The sequence below is a fragment of the Helianthus annuus genome, chromosome 7 (genome assembly GCF_002127325.2).
Source record: "Helianthus annuus cultivar XRQ/B chromosome 7, HanXRQr2.0-SUNRISE, whole genome shotgun sequence".
Classification (NCBI taxonomy): Eukaryota; Viridiplantae; Streptophyta; class Magnoliopsida; order Asterales; family Asteraceae; genus Helianthus; species Helianthus annuus.
In genome coordinates, this window is record NC_035439.2 from 135,033,904 (window position 1) to 135,057,536 (window position 23,633).

The window sequence follows — 23,633 nt, forward strand, 5'->3', positions numbered from 1 at the left end:
ATATAGAATTTCGTCAATCCGCGTCGATCCCCAAAGAGGATATGAGGTCCCGCGCGGGGTGGCTTGGTACGAAAAGTTATTGGCGTTGCCGAATAGGGTGTTGGAGAGCAAGTACTGGTCGCGTGAGGCATGAGCGACAAGTGGCCAGAGCGCAACGAGTATGTGCCTGTTCTACTGCACGATGGTGAAGGTAAATCTCCTTGATCTGTTGTTTCTTTACTGATTGGTTTTTGGGAACTTATTTCGTTAACCTCTTGACTTTATATGCAGAGGTTGCGCTTTATCAAAACGCTTTTCCTGCTTTTGCTGGAACAATGGGCGTGAGGCCGCTACGCGGTGGCGAAGAATACTGGTTCGAGCAGATCAAGCCAAACTTTTTGTATGCCAGAACTGAGTTATTTGCTGCTCCTCCTGCTGCAACTGAAGGAGCGCGTATTCCAAAACCTAGACCATGTAGGGCCATAACCTTTGCTGCAAAAGAATTTGTCTATCTTTCCAGCGAGGAGTCTGTCGCTTCGTCGGAACATGAGTTAAAACCATCATATGATGTGTTTGCAGGTGTGTTGCGCGATTTAGGAGTTGAGCATGAAGAGAAGAGACTGAAAAGGGTTGCCAAGAAGAAGGTTACCGTTGCGGGAGGGGCAGCGAGTAAGAAGACGGAGACTGCCGACGCAGCGCCCGTTGCTGCGTCCCGGAAAGGTACTACTCGCGTCCGACAGAATAATCTAGAAGACTTTGTTATTGTAGCTGATTCCTTAGAAGACATTTTGGTGCAAGATGATATGTGTTTAGACATTTTGCTTGATGAAACTGGATCTGCAGGAACTTGTAGATACAAATACAAGTCTTGATGAACATGAACATAGTTTTAAATTTTGTGGTTATCATACACATCCTTATACCAACCAAATTGTACAATCTTGAGACGCGTTATAAAGTACTTTTGTGCATTGCACTTGTTAGTTACAGTGAATTGAAAACCTCATGTGTCTGGCATTCGCAATTTGGTTTATCGCGGTTTCTAACGAATAAGATATGTAGTTGGAGCATTTCTTCTTACTTGAATTTATGCGCGTGTTTATTTGTATTTGTTTCCTTCTGTTTTGCTACTTCAAGATTTTAGATTTTGTAGACAATCTAACTTTAAGGAATTTGGTTGATAAGAGCCTGCAGTGGTTGTCAAGACAATGCATTATTTGCATCTTTTGACTTGGTGATCTAATTTGACTCGTTTATATATGGATAAGAGTGATTTAGGTTATGCTTTATTTACCGGGTCAAATAGCTTCAGCTAAAAAAGTATGATTAAAAGAAGCAGGTTAAATGCGTCGAATAGGTTAAACAATTCGAAAATTCATTTTAAACTTACTTAGATGTAAACCTTTCACAGAATAAAGTTTAAAGTTTTATCCATTGGATCTTCAACCTAAACTTGATTTTAAAAAGTGTGCATCAGATGCGAAAAAACTAAGGCTGGCAAATCGTGTCTTAACAGGTTTAACAGGTTTCTGACGGCGCGCACAACATAAGTTTCAAACATGATTACGATTCGTTTAACTACTTTCTACCTCATGTTTATAAAACAGTTTTATGTTTTATGTACAAAGATGAATAAATGATAGATCGTAACATTGTAATTTTAATTATTTTAAAAATTAAAAAAGTCAAAGGGTGTATTTTTCAGTCAAACAGGTCTAATCGTGTCTTAACAGGTACCCAATTGCCAGCCCTAGAAAAAACTCGCTCCAGGCTGATGTAAATACAACCAAAGGATCCTCTCGTATGCTCTCGCCTCACCTCGGCTTTCAAGACCAAAACGTGCGCTTTTTAAACTCAAGCGCCTGAAAATCTGCTAGACTGCTGCTGAGTTAAGCTACTTAATAACTGCAGTCCGCATAAACTTGGGGCTAGTGACCCAGATTATGAATAAAATATAACAAGTCTAGCATTTGGCTTCGTATTATTTCCACTGAAACTGCTGGTTAAGAAGTGAATAATACACACCACTGCATTCGTTTATAAATGAGGATGTCCTGCAAAAAAAAAATCTAGAGAAGTTGATTACTAAACAACAGATTCAATTCCAGCTTTTGGCAGAGATTAGGAAGCTCCAATGGCGGATCTAGAAAATCATTATAGGGGCAACCTTTCAAAAAAAATCTAAAGGGGTAACGAAATCGAAAAAACGACAAATTTTTCCAAAATTTACACTCTCACCGAAGAATCAAGGGGCAGCGGGGAGTTACACTCTATATCTGCCCCTGGGAAGCTCAGTAGCTCACCTTCCATGGCCAGGTGATCAAAACAGTATAATAAAAATTACAAACAATAATAATAATAATTTGTTGTATACGTTACCGACTACATCAACTTAAGTACAATTTGCTCTAGTGCTTCCCCTTCATTTTTTAAACAATTTATTATTTTTTAAACTTTTTATTGTATGCACCTCGCCTGCGCTTTGCGACTTTGACAACATAGCATTAGATACGTCAAGTGTTTATACACTGTGTGCCCTCGTTATTGTTTGATGGTTAAACGCAAAACGCTGAAAAAACATACAAGGGGGGCTACATACTGCTAGCCTTGAATTTTGGGGAAATCTTTGTTGCAAAATAGAAACCTTTTCTTCTCTTTTGAACCTTATAAAAGATCAAGAAAAAAAATAAATAAATAACATTTGACATACCTTCATGGTAGAGATCAACTACCAAAAACTTTACGCTGCAACAGTCGCTTCTTTGGCCCCTTTTCCCTCTTCCTCCAACTCCTTAACCGCTCTTATAAGCGATTTTGTAATCCCGTTCAGATGCAAACCCTTTTTCGTCATTTCCTCCATTAACTTCTCCGCCATTACCCAATCAGCCGCTTTCAAACAAAGAGATTGAATCAATTTATTATACTCGTCAGTATTCGGCCGAACCCCATACTCTTCCATTTCCTCCAATAACTTCACCGCCTTTCCGAATTGCTCAAGTTTACAATACCCGCGAATAATCGTATGGTAAATGACAGGTGTCAGCTTGCAGTGATTCTTTTTAGCCTCGGTTAACATTTTGGAAGCTTCTTCCATTTCACCACCCTTTGCGTACCCGCTCATAATCACACTGTAAGCGAACACGTCCGGCTTGAGTCCCCTGTTTTCCATCATCCTCATTACGTTTATAGCTTCGGTCATATCTCCCGACTTCGAAAGCGCGTTGATAATGGTGTTAAAGATCGCATTTCCAGGCGGAGGACCATTATCAATCATTCGGGACAACAAAGCTTTTGCCGCTTCGATATCGTTAACTCTGCACAACGCTTGGATGACACAAGAAAACTGCTTGATTGCGTATTTCTTAGTTTCTATATCGTCCAACATCTTCAACGCAAAGTGAACTGAATCAGCGTCGTTCTTCTTCCGGTCACAAAGAGAACTGATTAAAAAGTTAACAGACGGCTGCGGCGGGTATTGTTGCGTCTCTTTTGCTGATAGATAAACGGAACGAGCTTCTTTCACCATCCCACCTTTGCATAAATAATATATAACATCACCGACTTTTGCTGCTTCGGGTAACTTACCTTCACTAACCATCCTCTCACAAACCAAACCAACACGATCGAAAATCGATCGCCTACAAAGAGCTTGAATAGTAAAATAATACGAATCCGCATTCGTCACACAAGAAAAGTCTCCAAACGTGTCAAACACCTCGTACCCAGCCATCCCTTTACCTAACCTCGAAAACAACGATATCAACGCATTAAGCACCTCAGTACTCACAACACCATCACCCTTTTCGCCAATCTCCTTAACCAAATCCCACAACTTATACGCAACCTTCTTTTTCATCTCCGCAGAAACCGCTCTCACAAGCACATCAAGCGACCTCGTCGTAACCGAAAACACTTGTTCATTACTACTACTACTACCTCCAGCAGCAGCCCACTTAAAGAAATCAATCAAACGCTCCCCCGAAACATTTTCACTTACCAACACTCTCACCACAAACTCTTCACTCAAATTCAAATTCATTTCATCAAGACTCGACTCTATCGACCCATTAAACTCACTCTTCAAAAGCGTTATCACTCTATCTAATTCTTCTACATCAACCTCATGATTTAACTCCACCGGATTCGGATTCTCCGAATCGAAGGCTTCGGTTTCGAACACATTTTTAACCTCATCAACACCTTGATTCCAGATTTCCCCAATATTAAAGGTATGATTTTTATCAGGAATTACAGCATTATTACTATCTTCTACATCTGTAATTGAGTCTGTGGAGGTGGAACTAAAGAATCTAAAGACGTTTGATTGTGGGAATAAGGGTATGGATCTGAAATGTTGTGTAGGTGTTAGGGTTTGAAAAGTGTGTACCTTAGAGTGCAATTGAGAGGATCTTGTGTGGGATGATCGGAATCTTAATAATCTTGATCGCCACATTTTTTGTTTTGCAGATTTGTGAGTGATAGTTGAAGATGTATCGCAAAAACCCTAATTCTTTCTTTTTTTGGGTATTTTAGGGTTTTGGGTGGGTCGGTCGGTCGGGTGACGAATGATACAACGATAGGTTATTAAAATAAAGAGTAAACTTTAGTTTTGCTTTCTGTGGTTTGATCATTTTAACGGTTTTGCTCCAATAGTTTAGAAATAGTCATTTTCCTCTCTGATCTTTCGAGTTTGTTGTCAGTTTGCTCCCTAATCTTTCGAGTTTGTCGCCAGTTTCCTCCCTGATGGAGTTAGAGGCTGGGAGCAAAATGAAGATAAGTTAGAAAAATCAATGAGGAAAATGGCTATTTTTAAACTATTAGAGCAAAACCGTTAAAATGATCAAACCACAGGGAGCAAAACGAAAGTTTACTCTAAAATAAAATCATAGTTATTTCGATCGTATTTAAAACAACAAATTATTTGAACGGTAAATTTGAATCGCTGACGGATTACTAGAGCATCATCGTATCATCAGCAGAACCACCTGATCATATTCATCTCCACTAGGCAAACCCCCTTGTGAGAATTGAACTCAGAACCTAATAGTTTATAAGCCTTATCCCACCTACAAGATGTCACTAGGCTATAATGTCATTGGCTTAAAACAACAATTAATATGCTCCTGTCGTAAACCACCAGGTTTTAGTTTTTCCTATGAGTTTGAAAAAAAAAGAGAAAGACGTGGTTCACTATGTACTGTTTATAAGAACAAGTGTCACTTTAACCTGTTAAGTTTCTAGCTTACCCTAAAATTATTTCTTACGTTTTTATTTTTATGTACGTGCTGATATAAATTCGAGTTCGTCTACACTTTAATGTAATTTTAGTTTGCAAACAAATCGGATTAATTATAAACTGTTTTATTTTTATGTACATTTTGACGTAAATGTTTGGAAATAAATTGGGTCAAATATAATACGTTTTCATTCAACGATATAAATTTGAGTTACTATACGTTCAACGTAAACTTAGTTCAGATACGAGTCGGGTCAATTGTAGTCTATACTTTATCACATCGCGATGCCACTATACGTGTTTATTTTACGTACGTTTTAAGTTGATCTACGTTTGACGTAAATTTTGTTTGGAAACAAGTCAAGTCAAATATCAATGTTAAGCAAGAAATGCTTAATGTTACTTTTAAAAGGTTTGAGTTTTGGACTAAAATTGCAAAAATGACCAAACCTCATGGATCAAAATGGTAGTTTACTCCTTTTTTTTTTATTTAGTATCAACGTTAAGCAATGCTTAATGTTGGTTTTGTAATTACAGATTAAAAGCCAATGATCTCTAGATCAAGTGGTGGAGGGCTTGCATTTCTCTTGAGAGATGCAAGTTCGACTCCCACTTGGTGCAGAGTGAGGCATTGGTGGGCAATGATAGGAGACCCAGGGAAACCTGGGTTGGATCCTTGAGCCAAACGGGTTTTACCGGTAATCTCACCGTCGTGCCTACGGGCGGGTAGGTTACCGGGTTTTCCCCGGAATTGGTGGTGGACTCGGGTTACTCTCGGAGTACTCCGTTTGTCCAGTGGGTGCCCCGAAAGTGCTCGGGATTGAGTTTGTTGGCCGTTCAAAAAAAAAAAAAAAATTACAGATTAAAAAATAATGTAAGAAATAATTAAAAAACAATGATTATGTAATTATTACTTTGATTTTAATATTATAATAATATATAGTTTTTTTAATACTTTTATTATTTTAATATTATAATAATAGTTATTTTCTTTACTTTTTAACTTTAATCATTTTTTTAATATCAGGGATTTGGATAAGTTTGGTGTCAACCGATATCGAACCAGTACTGGTATCGAAAATACCAATACGGTCCTGTTCGGTATCAGTACATGAAGGTAAAAACCGGCACTAATACAGAAAACGTCAAAAGTTGGTGCCGAATTGATATTGGAAATCTTTTGGTTCGGGAAATTCAATGCGTCTACCCGGTACAATTTGCTCATCCCCGATCACGGTTACCGTACGAACAACGGTATCATACAACTTTTTTTGTTGATTCTTCAACTTTTAATTTTTTTCTTTTTTAGTTTCAGTGGTAGGGATGAGCTCGGTGCCAACCGATACAGAATCGGTACTGATACCGAAAATACCGGTTACGGTACCGGTATATGAAGGTAAAAAATGGTAGTGAACCGGTACCAGGGACACCAAAAGTTGGTACCGAATTGGTACTTAAGATCTTTCGGTTCAGCAAATTTGGTACCGGTACCCAGAACAATTTGCTCATCTCTGACCACAGGTTTCATACGAACAACATCATACAGCTTTTTTGGTTGATTTTTTTCGGTTATCTTTTAGTGTTTTTTTCTACATTTTCTTTTCGTTCTTCTCAGCAGTTTTGTTCGCAACACGCTCGTAGTGATTTCAAAACACATGTAAACACAGATTAAATAACAAAAGAAATTCGCCGTAATGCGGCGAACTTCTTTAAACCTAGTTATTACAAAAACTCCACATTCACATCACCACTATGAATGGTCTCATTGTAGAGAAGAATTTATATATACCCATGGTATTAATTGTTATATGGAAGTATCAACATTAAGTCTATATCATGCAAACTTAATCTTAAGTACTTTTAATATGTTTTAAATGAAACTTCGAAGTTCAAACCAATTAATCAAATGTTGACTTTTCAAGAAATGAAGCTATGATTTCTTGCAAGTCTCGAAGTCAACCATCTTGTAAAATCCTCCAACTAAGGGTGTAAGGAGTGGTTAAACACTTTGGAGTGGTAAACCAAAAAACCGACCAATCAGAGTGCGCCATGTCAATCAGTCAAAAATGTTTAAACTTTACTGAAAAGTGTTGGCAATGGTTTAAACATTTGGTGAAGTGGTAAACTTTTTAAATAAAAAAAAGGAAAAAAGATGTGATTGGTTGAGATTGGAATGGACCCCACCCCACACCCCCTCTCTCTCTCCTCTTCCTCCCTTTGCCGCATCGGTATACCGTCACCGCATGAAACCAATTATGATCGGTAAACTTTTGTAGGCATTGGTTTGCCATTTCGGTAAACCAAGTTTACCGACACACATATTTGCCACACCGTATCCCCTAACATCCATATCTTATACATCAAATCTAACCACCCATTAAAAACAACCAAAGAAAATCAAAATAAGATAATGATCAATCATTTACAACTTTTAAAAATCCTTACAAAAGGAACAAACAGCTCACATACACCAAACAAAAAAAGGTACAAACTTGAATGAGTTACCTTATTATAAAGTGGCGGTGGATGTTTTCTTGAAATCGATCTTGTCGACTTTTACTTCTCCATCGATGAGTTCATAAACATAGACAACAACACGTAAACCGTCAATGTCCATGAGAACAAAACTTGGGTTCACATCGTACGTGATGCTGCTGTATGCACCAGTGGCTGAACCAGGGTTTATGACCACACCAGCCTCGTGTTTGTACGCCTTGAACTGATGAGTATGACCTGTAACCAGGATGTCAACATCCAGTTGTCTCTGTAGCATCGCTAATGAGTCCAAATCCCCCCATGGGACTACCTAAACATAGTACAACGTTACAAACGCTTGGGATAAAACAGAATGAGTTAAGCATAGTACAACGTTACAAACGCTTGGGTCAAAGCGCCACTTTTAACTCCAAATAGTAGAGCATTCACAACAGGTTCTGCATATATTTGTGAGTGAGTTAAGCATATTTTAGGAAGTGGTTGTGAGTGGAGAGAGAAAAGGTTACTGTTCATCTGTATATTTGTGAAGACACTGTTCCCCTGCATTTATTGTTTTAATATTTTTTGAAAGTAGTTGTGAGTGAGGAGAGAGAAAAGGTAATGATGTATAAAAAAATATTATTTAACTGAAAAGGAGAAAGAAAATATCGTGATTTTTAGTGTAATTATGTGGATGGGGATAGAGAAGCCGATGTGAATGCTCGTATGCCATTTATATACACTGAGTGGTTCTTCCTTACTCTTCCTACATGTCTTTTATCAAAAGCTCATAGCCCGTTAAAATTAGTGCACTTTCACTTTTGCCCCCCGAGCGCCCACACATATATACATTATATGCGCATACCGCAAGCGGGGCGTATGTGAAAAGCCACATTAGAAGGGTTAATACGGGTTCACGAGCCTCAACCATCATAGGTTACATAAATCTACAAGGTGTTAAATAAACTCACCTGATGACCATGACACAATCCAAGTTTGAATTGACCAATAGTAATAACTTTGGTCTCTGGATAACGAGAATCTTCGTCATATTCACCTCGCGTTATATGCAAACTTGGACATAGGCTCTTCAAATAATCATGAACTTCCTGATCAAAGAGACATAAACCAGAGAAAAATCCGAAGAGACGCCAGATCAACATCCAAAACATACTCGAAATTTGCAAAACACACAGTACACAAAACAACTTTGTTTTAATAACTTCCATACAATATACATATTTTTTTTTGAATGGCCAACAAACTCAATCCCGAGCACTGGAGTACTCCGAGAGTAACCCGAGTCCACCACCAATTCCGGGGAAAACCCGGTAACCCACCCGCCCGTAGGCACGACAGTGAAATTACCGGTAAAACCCGTTTGGCTCAAGGATCCAACCCAGGTTTCCCTGGGTCTCCTATCATTGCCCACCAGTGCCTCACTCTGCACCAACTCCACCAAGTGGGAGTCGAACCTGCATCTCTCAAGAGAAATGCAAGCCCTCCACCACTTGATCTAGAGATCATTGGCTACAATATACATATTAACTTGCAGTGTAAGCACAACTTGATAACTATAGTGTTAAGCCAATCAAGGAAGAAGCTTAAGGAATTATCTAAATTTGCACGGAATGTAATCAAAGTTAAAGGATGCTAGTAAAGTAGTCTCGCTAAACAAAAGAGAACTAACAATACTGAGAGCCACACAGTCACATTCAGAACAGAAAGTAGGTAAAATGATAATGGAACTGCCAAATTTAGACATGAAAACCGATAAGAACCCACATTACCAATATTAGTGCTCTCTTAGACTTATAATTAGATTCAACTACTGTTCCAAAGAGTGGTTAATATTTCAAATGATCATTAGTTTATAAACAACAAACATACATGAAAAGACAGCAAAAACAAGGCTTACACTAACAGATATAATGAGCTTAAAGATTCTAACGTTGCGTTTTCTATCTTTTTCTCAATGTACATTGATCGTTTAGAAGCAAAGTTCCTAGCAAACGATCTTGAAATGCGTAAAGGCTAATCCCTATAACAGTAAGAGGCTGTTTGGCAACTTCTGAATGGTTAAGTGCTGAGCGAGTAAGAGGTCTGAACCATTAAGTGTAGAACCAGTAAGAGGTCCGAACCATTAAGAGCCAGTATAATGCTTAACCGTTCAGACTTCAGAGACCATTTCAGATTAGAGGTCTTAACCATTCAGATATCTGCCCACGAAACAAACAGTCTGAACCATTAAGTGTTGAACCAGTAAGGTCTGAACCATTAAGAGCCTCGTTAAGAGGTAAGCAAACAGCCCCTAACTCAGTTTGCTTAAAGAACCAATCAAATTTCAGTGATCCCTTAATTAGGGTTAAGAAACGAAGTTACAAGCATACGCTTTCTAAACGCTAAAATGCTAATCATATTTTAATAATCTAATAAAGCAGTATAAGAATGAATGAATGAATGAATGAGTAAGTACATACTTACTTTGATACACAAATTACCAGTGCAAATAATATGCTGAATCTTTCCAGGAACAAGCATAGATTTGAACTTTGCAGGAAGATCAGGTGCCCTATGTGGAATATGCAAATCCCCAATTGCCAATACCAACACCATCTTACCAACTTCACTAAACCCTAACTCAATTCAATTAAATGTAATACTAATCAAGTCACTGAAATTAACACAAGTAGATTCAATTACCGACGATCGGGTGAATGTTTCAACCGAATTGAGTGAAACCATCTACTAATTTACGGAGATCAAAAGCGATCGTATATCAACAGGGGACTTCTTCGTCACTAACTAGGTGTGTTATATCTACAAGGGTATGATGGGATGATCTAAACGAGTTGAGGTACAAGATTAAATCAAGCCGAGTTTAAATGAATCGAACGGAACAGTTTCTAAATCGTTTATGTTTGTTCGTTTATTAAATGAGAACATGAACAAGAAATTCTGTTCGTTAAGCTAAACGAACGAACATGAACAAAGGATGCGTTCGTTCGTTTATTTTCGTGAACGTTCAGTATGTTCATGTTCAATGAAGAGTTAATCCTAATGGTTCGGGTAAAATTGTGGAATGAGATAAACCGGGAGAAAGATAAAGATGGATGAGCGGATAAAAAGAAGAAAATAGTAAATAGTAGTTAGTTGTTTAGAGATAACTAGAAGCGCACCCCGCCGCGATGCGGCAGGGGCTTGAAGATGTGTTGCGAAACCGAGTCAATGTAGCGGTGTTAAAATATATTAACAGATCCTTTTTTCCGGCAAGTTAGATTAGGGTGATCTATAAAGTATATTTACTAAGCACAATCATTAAGATAGTAAATCCGCTTTGAGTACAGATTATTGCACCATAAACCATCATTGTCCATTTACCCTTGACAATACCCATACGTTCGAGAATCAAGGTTTGTATACGTTTTGTTTCTAAACATGTGTATGTGGTTGTCGGCTCCCATGCAACTTCACAGATTTTAGATATATGTAACTATGTTAAATGTTTTTTCGATGGTAGACCACAACCACCAAAATCATCACAACAATAGCCACCACAACATCGCATTCGTCAACACCACAACCGTAAAAAAATAAAACCACCACAAACCATATATAAAGATTTTTTGTTACTCATATAGGCACACCTAGAGCCGTATTTAAAAGCCCAAATCCAACGGCCAGTCTTTGACTACGGCCACCCAAAGCATCTGCTTTTGAATGATCAAATTACGTGATTTCTTCCATCTTTTCATAAAAGTCATTCAAAATTGAATTTATTTCTTTTCCTTAAGAATGGTTCTTATTAGCAGTAAGAAATGCATGAATGTTCCCCTTTACTTCCACCCAACCACACCCAAGATCAACTATAACCCCTTTTTCTCTCATTGTCATTTTCAACTTTGCAACTTCATCCCATTTACCATTATCAGCATAAAAATTACACAAAAGTGTATAATACCCGGCATTTATCCATTCATATTGATCAATCTGATTTTATAGGCATCTCTAATAAACATGTAAGCTTCTTCCCATGCACGCAAAGGTAAATCAACTACACAAGCATAATGTTTGAGGTCAGGGACAATACCATAATCTTCTGTTATACCCTTTACCCAAAAAAAAATCTTCTGTCATAATCTTGTTATAGTCATTAAAATAGTAAATTATATAAACGTCAAAGTAAAAATTGCACATTTGTCCCAACGGGTATTTTTAAGAAATTAACGGGTATACCCGATACCCGTGGGTATACCCGATACCCGTGGGTATGCCCGATAACCGACGGGTAACGGGCCGGGTATGGGACAAAGAATTACAACCAGATACGGACTTGGGATTACCGATACCCGGCCCAAGCCCCGCCCATTGCCATTCCTAAAAAGCATGAAACCCTTCTAAAGTTGTACAACAAATGAAACACATGGTACAAGTGGCCCATTGCCATTCCTAAAAAGCATGAAGCCCTTCTATAGTGGTACAACAAATGAAACACATGGTACAAGTTCTATTACATAAAAATGTCCCGATACCCGTGGGTATGCCCGATAACTGACGGGTAATTACCCGACAAATACCCGACGGGTAACGGGCCGGGTATGGGACAAAGAATTACAACTGGGTACGGACTTGGGATTACCAATACTCGGCCCAAGCCCCGCCCATTGCCATTCCTAAAAAGCATGAAGCCCTTCTAAAGTGGTACAACAAATGAAACACATGGTACAAGTGGCCCATTGCCATTCCTAAAAAGCATGAAGCCCTTCTAAAGATACCCGACGGGTAACGGGCCGGGTATGGGACAAAGAATTACAACCGGGTACGGACTTGGGATTACCAATACCCGGCCCAAGCCCCACCCATTGCCATTCCTAAAAAGCATGAAACCCTTCTAAAGTGGTACAACAAATGAAACACATGGTACAAGTGGCCCATTGTCATTCCTAAAAAGCATGAAGCTCTTCAAAAGTGGTACAACAAATGAAACACATGGTACAAGTTCTATTGCATAAAAATGTCCCGACACCCGTGGGTATGCCCGATAACCGACGAGTAATTACCTGACAAATACCCGACGGGTAACGGGCCGGGTATGGGATAAAGAATTAACAACCGGGTACGGACTTGGGATTACCAATACTCGGCCCAAGCCCCGCCCATTGCCATTCCTAAAAAGCATGAAGTCCTTCTAAAGTGGTACAATAAATGAAACACATGGTACAAGTGGCCCATTGCCATTCCTAAAAAGCATGAAGCCCTTCTAAAGTGGTACAACAAATGAAACACATGATACAAGTTCTATTGCATAAAAATCTTCTAAAGTGGTCCAACAAATGAAACACATGCTACAAGTTCTATTGCATAAAAATCTTCTAAAGTGGTCCAACAAATGAAACACATGCTACAAGTTCTATTGCATAAAAATGTTGCAAATTAGAGTATATATAAATATAAATTATTAGTTTGAACTAAAAGATTTATCTTGTTATTATATTTATTAGTTAATTAAGTACTGGAGTTGGTATTGGTTTAGGATAGCTTGTTTAGCAAGTAATTAGTTTAGTATAAATAGATGGGTTAGGTTATGTAATTACTTGGATGTTTTGCTTTGTTCTTTATTAATATATAAAAGAGTCGTGAGGAGTTCTCACAAAATCGTTGTGTTGCTGCGTTTTTGATCCAGTTGATTCCAACAATTGGTATCAGAGCGTGTAACGATCAAGCGGGAGCAAGAAGAATCGAAGCAAATCAACCCGGTGAACTCGAAAACCTTCGTGGATCAACAAGGAGAAAGAAGTCGAAAACCTTCGTGGATCGACAAGGAGAAAGAAGTCGAAAACCTTTGTGGATCGACAAGGAGAAAGAAGACTTGAAACCTGAGTGGATCAAGCAGGAAGTCGAAGCCTAAATGGATCGACAACGAGAAGAACGAAGACTCGAAATCTGAGTGGATCGAGCAGAGACAAAGACTCAAAATCTGAGTGAATCGAGCAGGGCGGTCGAAATCTGAGTGAATCGACAAGTTGTGAAGGAAGGTTGCAATCTTAGTGAAGCAATCATAGAATTGAAAAACGGGATCTCTGTGTGGTGATCATTCGAAGAGATCTATTAGTTGAAGATTATCAAAGGCTTCTTTGATCAAGGAAGTTATTTTTATAATAGGTATTGAACGAAATAAAGGAGGACTCGGTGGTGCAAAGAAAGGGAAAAAAGAATAAATATAAAGAATTTGAAAGATAAATATTTGGTGGCTATTGTGAGCAGCTTGGCTAGGAAACAAGTTTTGTTTGGCTAGGCACAAAGAAAAAAAAAAGCATGATGATTGTTTCTACGTATACGATTGAGGCGATTTTAGATGGGCCAAGTGCATTTAGTATGGCGCAACTTGGCGGTGAAAATAAACCAGGGTCAAGGGGTATACGTGGCCAAGGAATGGATTGGGAGATTGAATGAAAGAAAGACGGTCCAAGAATTAAGGTTGAAGAGATGAGAGCATTACTTGGAATTCAAGATTTAGGAGGAACACATTAGGATTAAGGGGGAGAATGAAGAGTTAATCCTAATGGTTCGGGTAAAATTGTGGAATGAGATAAACCGGGAGAAAGATAAAGATGGATGAGCGGATAAAAAGAAGAAAATAATAAATAGTAGTTAGTTGTTTAGAGATAATTATTAGTTTGAACTAAAAGATTTATCTTGTTATTATATTTATTAGTTAATTAAGTATTAGAGTTGGTATTGGTTTAGGATAGCTTGTTTAGCAAGTAATTAGTTTAGTATAAATAGATGGGTTAGGTTATGTAATTACATGTTTTGCTTTGTTCTTTATTAATATATAAAAGAGTCGTGAGGAGTTCTCACAAAATCGTTGTGTTGCTGCGTTTTTGATCCAGTTAATTCCAACATTCAATTGTGTTTGTTCACTTAAAGGTTTTTATATGTTCAATTTTTATTCTATTGGTTTTATTTTAAATTGGAAAACCCCGTTATACTATACGCCTCTAACATTCTCATTTGACCATTTCAATTTCACTTTGTGTTAAAGCTTGAGAAAGTTCTTAATGTTTTTTGTTAGTAAAGTTTATGACAATTATGTCTATTATGTTCGGAAAATTATGTTAAGTACATATTTATTTTTAGTGGATTCTTTGTAATCACTGTGATGAGAAATTTTTTGATTTTATTCTAAAATGAAGAATATATATTCGTTTGTGTGTATGAAAGTTTGTTTGTGTTCATGAACATTTTTCTGCGTTTGTTTACGTTCGGTAACGTTCATGAATAATTCATGAACACATTTATTTCCTTAATGAACAAACACGAACAAGAAATCTTGTTCAGTAAGCGTTTATGAACGGGTTCAATCCTTAATGAACGAACACAAACAAGGCCTTGTTCGTGTTCACTCGATTCGTTTACAGCCATATTTGTGAGAGGTCATTTATTAAATTAGCTTGAGTTGAAACTTCACCTGTGATGTTGGACTAAGCTAGCTAGCCTAAATAAATGGGAAACGGTGGCTAAACACATCCAATGCCTCAATCCAATTAATAAAGGATTTATAGATTTTCAAAAAGCTATGGAAACTACAAAAGAACATTTTAGGATAAGTGGCTTTTACATAGAACCTGAAGAGGTTCAAACATTTGCAGAAATGGCAAAAACAAAGCCGAAACAAGTGATAAAAGCTCAAGAAGAGCTAATCACTAAGTTACAAGAACAACTTGTACAACAAGGAAAAAATACACAGTCTATACAAGAAAAGATTGAGCATGGTTTATTAAAACAAAAAATGGTTGTTCTCGAAACAAAATATAGGCAGTTACTACAAAAAAATTGAGAAAAAGGAAAATACAACGATAAACAGAAACTATGAAATGTTCAAGATTAGAATTCTTTATACACCATGGAAATATTGTCTAAAGTCTGTAATAAAACGTTTTCCTGAGTTTAAACAAATTGTATCACAAAAGATTTTTGTAGAATTTCCTCTAATTTTGTATGAATTACAACAAAGATTGATAGATTTAGCCTTTGGAGATCCAATCGCCACTAGAGTAAAGGTAGTAGAAAGAACAGATAATGAAGGTAATGGAACTAGCTTTCTTTTGTTACAAGTTTTCTTCCTACACAGCTAACGGATGATGAAATAGTTCAATTCTACCACCATAGTATGATTGACTATATGGAAATCAGATTAAATAGCAAGACAGAACAACTTCTCAATCGTTTTGGAGAAAAAAATCATTCTAACCACAAGAAACATTGCTACACACAACTTCCAACCTACAATCGGATGTACAATTTTTGCCTCATTTCCTTATGCTGATTCCAACACTTACAGACCAGCGAGAAAACGAGTTTTTATTGATCACCATAGTTCTACAAACACCTACCAAGAACGCCTGGTAGTAACTACTAGTATAAACTTTGCAAGCATGCCCTGGCTAAAAACAGATCATAAAACTCTAGAAATTACCCCAGATGTTCAAGCACAAGTTCAAACAAGATTACTAGACAAGTTTATTGTAAAGTGTCAAAAAAAAAAAACCCAGATTTACCTAAACATTTTCATTGGGGGAAGTTCCAAATTCTAGGAGAGGGACATTATATACAGATTTATGCTACACAAAATTGGAGAATGATTTTACTATTTGCAGGTGAAAGTGATCTTCTAGAACTAAAACATATTGTAAACCTAGAAACAACCGATGACGAGAATGATGTGTTTTATTGATTTGACGCCTCCGGTATTGCAGGCAACTCATCTTCATTTCTTTCTTTATCAACTTCGGCTTCTTCTAGGATATTAGTAGTTTCTTCATTGGATTCATTTTTTTCTTGTTCAATATCAATAGCTTGTTTTTGGGCTTCATTGGCTTCATTATGTGATTTGTCTTCTTCATTACATGATTGCAGGTTCTCAATTTCAGCCTTTTCGTTTTCTAGGTAACCTTTGTACATGCTCACCCAACAGTTCCATCTATCTTGCTCTTCCCCTATGCCATTATGTTTTGGGTACTTTGATATGGCTTCTTGGAAAATGCCTTTCATGTCTTTGAAATCAAACTCAAAATTTTCCATTTTATTCATTATTTTTGACAACAACTCCTGCATCCATTACGTGATTATTAGTTATACATACAAAGATATGTTTATTTGAAAATTTTTAACTATAAAGTTTTGTAGCACTTACATTCTCATCAATATGAATTTGAATGCTCAATGGAGTTTGGCTTTCATTTGTTGATTTTTGTTTTTCATTTTCTCTTCTTTGTGCTTCTTCACTTTGAGTGTGTTCACTTGAATCGCCAACATCATCATTTTACAGATTCAGGTTACCTTCACCATGTTGATCTTCCTGCTGTAAACATTAATTTATATTATATTATATTATATTGATATGTTTCGTAATTGTGTATATATATATATATACTTACATTGTTTGCTATGCTATGAGTGTTATAGTTTCGGATGTAATTTGTTATATCATCAAGGGAGCTTGGTTGGTGTAACAAATCAATGTTATTTGATACGTTATTTTTGTTTGCCTCTTGATTTTCTTCATCATTTTGAACTTCAACCGCTTCTGCTTCATTTTGCTGATCAACTTATGCATGAAGTGCTTCCTCGTTTGCTACTTTTTCTTCTTCATTCTCTTCATCTTCTCGTTCCTCACTTGAAAACGGGCCATTGTTGTATAAATCTTGATCAATCTTAAATAGATCTTCAGTATTAATATACATTACTGCTAGGGTTTTTGCTAATTATGGATTATGTGACAACCTTTTTTCATGCGCGTAAAGTACCTGCAATGTTTATCAGTAAATATTCGTTAGATGTTTTTGCGATATAGGAAGATGTGGAGTATTGTATATATTCATATATAAACATACCGCAAGAAATGTTAGTGGTCTATGGTAAGGCTTTACTCCGTTCCACTCTTCTTTTGTCCTTTTCAAGCAGGTGATCATATAATTACACCAATTCAGGTTTCTTATCGTTGAATCATCTGTTATTGCTTTTAAAAATCTCTTGTTCACTGTTGAGCTTTTTGTCGTATCTCCCAACAACGAGTTGTAGAGACCAAGGAAGTTTAACTTGAAAATCCAGTCTGCTTTTTTGCTCTTTATCATTTTTTTCTTTACAGTTGTGACTAAAACTTTTCCGATGTTATACTGGGCTGCCCATGCATCATGTGCTTTCGATGACCTTTTCCTTGGTTTGTTTTTCTCGATCACTGTTTCACTACCCAAAGAAATTCCAAATATGTCATTCACCTTTTGTGGGGTAACTAGAATGATGTAGTTCCCTATGTTTAGCTCGCTTCGGTCATGATCGTAGTTTGATAACAACCAATGTGCCATCCTTGTTGGTAGATCTGTTATATTCATTGAAAGCAAAGACCAAAACCCGTTTTTTAATTGCTTATGTTTGAGCTTTGGTAAAGCTATCTATGGCTTGTTTGAGGTTGTTCACACATGCCCTCACTGTTAGCTTCTTGTCTTTGTACGGAACAAAGGGTTTTCTTGGAGGCAACATGCTTTCCAAAACTGTATCTGATTCTTTTAATCGTTTGATCTGTTAACAAAGTCGTCATCGTCATCATAAGATACAATACACACTTGACGGTTACCTATATGCCAAAGAAACAGTGAAATGTGAGATTCGACTTAACTTAACTGTACATCTATAATCACATACCATGTGCAAGCAATAACAAATGCTTAATGCAACTAACCCTATATCTAAAATCGTGTGTCAGATACACAACCAAATAGCTAAATCACGTAGCAGATACTAAATGTATGCCTATATCTAAAATCACGTATCAGATACATAACAATTAGCTAAAACACATAGTAAATACACAACAAATAGTTAGATCTAAAATCACGTATCATATACAACAACAAACAGCTAAATCACGTAGCAGATACTCAATGTATTCCCAAATCTAAAATTAATATAACAACAAAAAACTAAATCATGTAGCAGTTTCTCAATGTATTCCTATATCTAAAATCACGTAGCAAACATTCAATGTATGCCCAAATCTAAAATCATGTATCAGATACACAACAAATAGCTAAATATAAAACCACGTATCATATACAACAAAAAATAGTTAAATCACGCAACAATCTACTCAATGTATGCCCAAACCTAAAATCAAACAACAAATAGTTAAATCACGTAGTAGATACTCAATTTATGCCCAAACCTAAAATCACGTGTCATATACAGAACACATCACGTTGCAGATACTCAATAAATGCCTAAATCTAAAATCATGTATCACATAAAAAACAAATAGCTAAATCTCGATTCACATACCATCAGTTTTTTAAGACATGGCATGTCATTGTTCTTCTTTGTTCTTAGTTCCTTAGCTTGCAAAGCTGATGTTGTTGCTACTATTGTGCTGCTTGTACCTAAGATAAAAAAAATCGTAGTTAAATTCATTTTCAGAAAAATCGACTGTAAAAACTACGTAATGTACTTACCTTCATCTTTCCTCTTCTTCGATTGCCCCATTTCAGGTTTTTTCTTTCTTCTGATGGTCGTTTTTTCTTACCTGTGAAGTTTTAATGACGTATTTTAGATGAAATCCTACTATAAACTTGAATATAGAATAACGTAATGCACTTACGTTGATAATTCTGTGTAATTTCCATGTCGATTTCGTGTTTTTGAAGACGATTGAACGATTTAAGGTTTTTTTTGCCTTCGTGATTATCGTCTTCTTTTGATTTTGAAAAGTGAAAGGAGAATGAAGAAGAAGAGACGGTTTGTTTGAATAGAAGGGTTTTCAAATTTTATGACCAAATTGCGCTTTTTGTTTTATTTTTTTTTTTCAGTTGTTTGATCATTAAAGTTATGTAATTTGCATGCGCTTATCTGGGACATTGATCTTCAAATCTGACGGCTGCTTATATCGCGTATTCTTCGTACGTATTTTTAGTCATGAACGGTATTCTTTCTCATTAGAAAAAAATTAATATATCAAGAAATGATTAAAAAATCGTACAACATTACGTATTTACTAGTAATATAAAAATATAACACTATAAATCCTAAATTTATCCATGACATGTAAGCTAAATATTAAATAAAAAATAAAAACTTAAAAATACAAGTTAGATATGGGCTTTATTTTACAAAAAGCCCAGTTAAGGAAAAAAATATTAAGATCCAATAGTTGTTTTCTCATTTTAGTAAATAACCCTAATAACCATGGCATTAACCACCATCTTCTTCACACCAAATCTTCCCCTATAAACGTCTATGCCCCGCTATCGGAAATTTTCTTTTCTAATGATGTTATATTCATTCTTCACTCTCCTCTTGTTATTTCTACTTTGCTATTATAATTGGTGGGGCCCAACTCGAACATACTTAAAATACGATTATTTTCTAGTTCATTTGTGACATAATCCAAATCCTTTAATTTCTATATATAGATATGAGTTAAGTTCACGTACAAAGAGTCTTATCATAGAAAACGTATGAAAGGCATAAAAAAGTAAAAAAAAATGGTGGTATTTTCGTAATTATTTACTTGTAGGGTAATTATTAAAATTACTCTACAAATGATCTTGTTGGGTAATGTTGATCTTATAGGGTAATTTTGTAAAGGGAATTTGGCCTGTAATAATCCCACCTAGACCTTATTGGCTATTAATAATCTCACCTCAGAATATTCCCCCCACCAGTCCCACCTTTCACCTTTTTTTCTACAATGGTCCCCTGTTAAAAAAAAAACTTAACGGAGTTAAGCTTTTTTACCAAATTACAAACATATTTTTAGGGCTTTTGATTAGAACGACAATACGAGTCCATTGATGTAAAACCATCCTCAAAACGGTGCTCCAAACGATGAAAACGACGCTTCAAATCGGGTGTTTAAATTTCCAATTAACCAAAATCAAGTCACTTGGAGCACAATTTCGAAGTAAGTTTTACATCAATGGACTCGTATCATCGTTCTGATCAAAAGCCCTAAAAAATCTGTTTGTAATTTGGAAAAAAGCTTAATTCCGTTAGGTTTTTTTTTTTTTTTTTTTTTTTTTTAACGAGGAACCATTGTAGGAAAAATAGGTGCAAGGTGGGACTGGGGGGGGGGAAATATTCTGAGGTGGGATTATTAATGGCCAATAAGGTCTAGGTGAGATTATTACAGGCCAATTCCCCTTTTGTAAAATGATCTTATAGGGCAATTATCAAAATTACTCTACAAGTGTATCAAAATTACTCTACAAGTTTGTCAAACAACACACAATTCAAAATTACCTTACAAGATCAAAATTACTCTACAAGATCAAAATTATGTAAAAGATCATTTAAAAAATTACCCTACAAGATCATTTGTAGGGTAATTTTGATAATTACTCTATGTGTAAACAATTACGAAAATGTCACCGCGTTTTTTTTTTTGCCTTTTCACTCTATTGATACGTTTTATATGATAAAGATATTTGTATTGATCTTTTGTCATATAGATATTTTGATAGTTCGGACCCTCCGAAACCCATAGGCCACTACTTGAATACGACTAATTTGACAGACCACAAAACCTCTCCACGCTATTTAACAACCCTCCTATAGGTCTTGCATTTACTAATGCAATTTGTTGAAGGTACCAACCTTCACAACCCATAAAGCCCATAATGGTAGTCTAGTGCTAGGTCAATGGACAGTGGCTGCAATGATGCAAATTCCAACCACTATGGGCCTACTTTCTCTATAGTCTTTTTAGTAACTAAAGTTTTTTAAAATTAAGAGAAACTGTTAAAATGGTCCTTGAGGTTTGGTCATTTTTATCATTTTAGTTCAAAATTCAAACCTTTTGAATCTGGGTCGTTGTGGTTTCAATTTTATTGTCATTTCATTCAAAAGCAAAATCTGGTCAGATTTTTCAGTTAATATCCCGTTTTTTTCTTAAATCTTTTTCCTCCCTTTTAATGAAGGGCAAAATGGTTTTTGCAACAATGACAACCGGTGCTGGAAACGTTCTCTCTTCCAGATCGGTGAAAAGAAGCTGATGTCATCTCAGTGCTTTGTCTTTTCCGAGGAGACGGCAGAAACAGAGGTTCCCTCGACGAGAACGACAGTGCTAGAGCTACTATACCTAACGAGGACACCTGTCTGCCGTTCGAAACGCTTCTTTCAACACTTCCTCTAGCAAACGAAGACGCGAACAAAGACGCCGGCGATTGAAACGACGTTGTTGCATCCGTAATAGATTTCTTTAACAAACTAACCTTAATCGCCACATAAGTTGATTCTACCGGCAGTTTCTGTTCAGATCTCGAAGAAACGGAAGGTATTTACGGATAAAGACCATTTTGCCCTTCATTAAAAGGGAGGAAAAAGACCAAAAAAGTTGGATGTTAACTGAAAAATCTGACCATTTTTTGCTTTTGAATGAAAATAACAATAAAATTGAAACCACATAGACTTAGATTCAAAAGGTTTGAGTTTTAGATTAAAGTGAAAAAAGTGTTAAACTCGGGGATTATTTTAGCAGTTTACTCTAAAATTAGTTACAATTATGCTCCTTTGGTATACTCATATTTCGGATTTCTATTATTTTTCTTTTTTTACGGAAGTTAGATGTTTGATCAATGATTTTCATGAAAGTAACATATTTAGTCTTAGTCCTTTGGATGAGGTTATCTTTTTCTATTAAATATAAAAACATGACTAAAATACTTTATAGGATTAAAGAATAAAGGATGAGGTTATCTTTTTCTATTAAATATAAAAGAATAAAAATTAATATTATATATCTTTCGGTCTTACCCTCTTCGTCACGGAGGGAGGGAGAAACGGAGTTTGAATAAGGGCCAAAAGTTTTAAAGGGAAAAGATAAGGGGAGGGATGTTTGAAAATTTTTGATAAAACTAGAATTACGGCCCGCCGCAATGCGGCGGGGATTCTTTAGTTATAAAAGTCGATTTAAGACGCGAACGTTATGTTGAACGTGTCAAACGGGAAAAAATAGACAATGTAAAAACGTTCACCCACACACGCACGTTGCGTCGTGTTAACTCGTAAAATTTAGAACGAAACGTAAACACGTTAAATCAAAGACGCACGTTGCGATGTGTTAAGTCACAAAATTTAGAACGAAGCATAAAGCAAAAAATTTGCGGAAAACGAAAACTATAAAGGACCAAAGCTGAAAGTAAAAAAAAAGTTGTGAGTTTAGATTGCAAAAGATAAAAAATTTTGTGTTAAAAGTAAAAAAACAAATAGTTTTGGGTTGAAAGTAATTTATGAAATACTTTTGGGTGAAAAGTAAAAAAAATCAATTTTTTTTAAACCCCCAAAGCCAAGGTTACAACAACCATATGAATAAACCCCCAAAGCCAAGATTACCACACATAAGTAAAAAAAAACAAAGTGGTTAAATCGCAAAAGATGAAAACTTTTGAATTAGAAGTGAAAAATCAAATTAATCAAAGGGGTTAAATTGTATAAGATAGAAACTTTTGAATTAGAAGTGAAAAATCAAATTAATCAAAAGAGTTAAATTACCAAAGATTAAAACTTTAAACTTAAATTGTCAAAGATTAAAACTTTACGGTTAAAAAGGAAACAAAGATTAAAACTTTAAACTTAAATTGTGAAAGATTAAAACTTTAGGGTTGAAAAGAAAAATTCTATTTCTTTTTTGAAAAACCCTCTAAGCAAATCTTACAACACATATATGCATACACAAGTTGCTTCTTTATATGTTAACTAGAATTGAGACCCGCCGCAATGCGGCGGGGATTCTTTAGTTATGACTACGTCGATCTAGGACCCGCATATTATGTTAAACCTGTCAAACGGGAAAAATAGATGATGTAAAAACATTCACCCACACACGCATGTTGCGTCATGTTAACTCGCAAAATTTAGAACGAAACGTAAAAAAGTTAAACCAAAGACGCAC

General features: G+C 36.1%; 2 protein-coding genes across 3 annotated transcripts; both read right to left on the reverse strand.

Moving 5' to 3' along the window:
- Positions 1–1,923: 1,923 nt before the first annotated feature.
- On the reverse strand, positions 1,924–4,474 carry LOC110927125 (pentatricopeptide repeat-containing protein At3g02650, mitochondrial). Of its 2 annotated transcripts, none has more exons than XM_022170735.2 (2): positions 2,690–4,474; positions 1,924–2,033 (listed from the first exon to the last, which is right to left on the reverse strand). In XM_022170735.2, the coding sequence occupies exon 1, from the start codon at positions 4,430–4,432 to the stop codon at positions 2,720–2,722; it is 1,713 nt and encodes a 570-aa protein (XP_022026427.1). In that variant the 5' UTR covers positions 4,433–4,474; the 3' UTR covers positions 1,924–2,033; positions 2,690–2,719. The 2 variants fall into 2 exon arrangements, with proteins under 2 accessions (XP_022026427.1, XP_035831206.1); XM_035975313.1 differs by lacking the exon at positions 1,924–2,033 and adding an exon at positions 2,275–2,548.
- Positions 4,475–7,592: 3,118 nt separating this feature from the next.
- LOC110927124 (vacuolar protein sorting-associated protein 29) lies at positions 7,593–10,534 on the reverse strand. Its single transcript, XM_022170734.2, has 3 exons — positions 10,175–10,534; positions 8,662–8,799; positions 7,593–8,021 (listed from the first exon to the last, which is right to left on the reverse strand). The coding sequence occupies exons 1-3, from the start codon at positions 10,304–10,306 to the stop codon at positions 7,725–7,727; spliced, it is 567 nt and encodes a 188-aa protein (XP_022026426.1). The 5' UTR covers positions 10,307–10,534; the 3' UTR covers positions 7,593–7,724.
- Between the last annotated feature and the right edge of the window lie 13,099 nt (positions 10,535–23,633).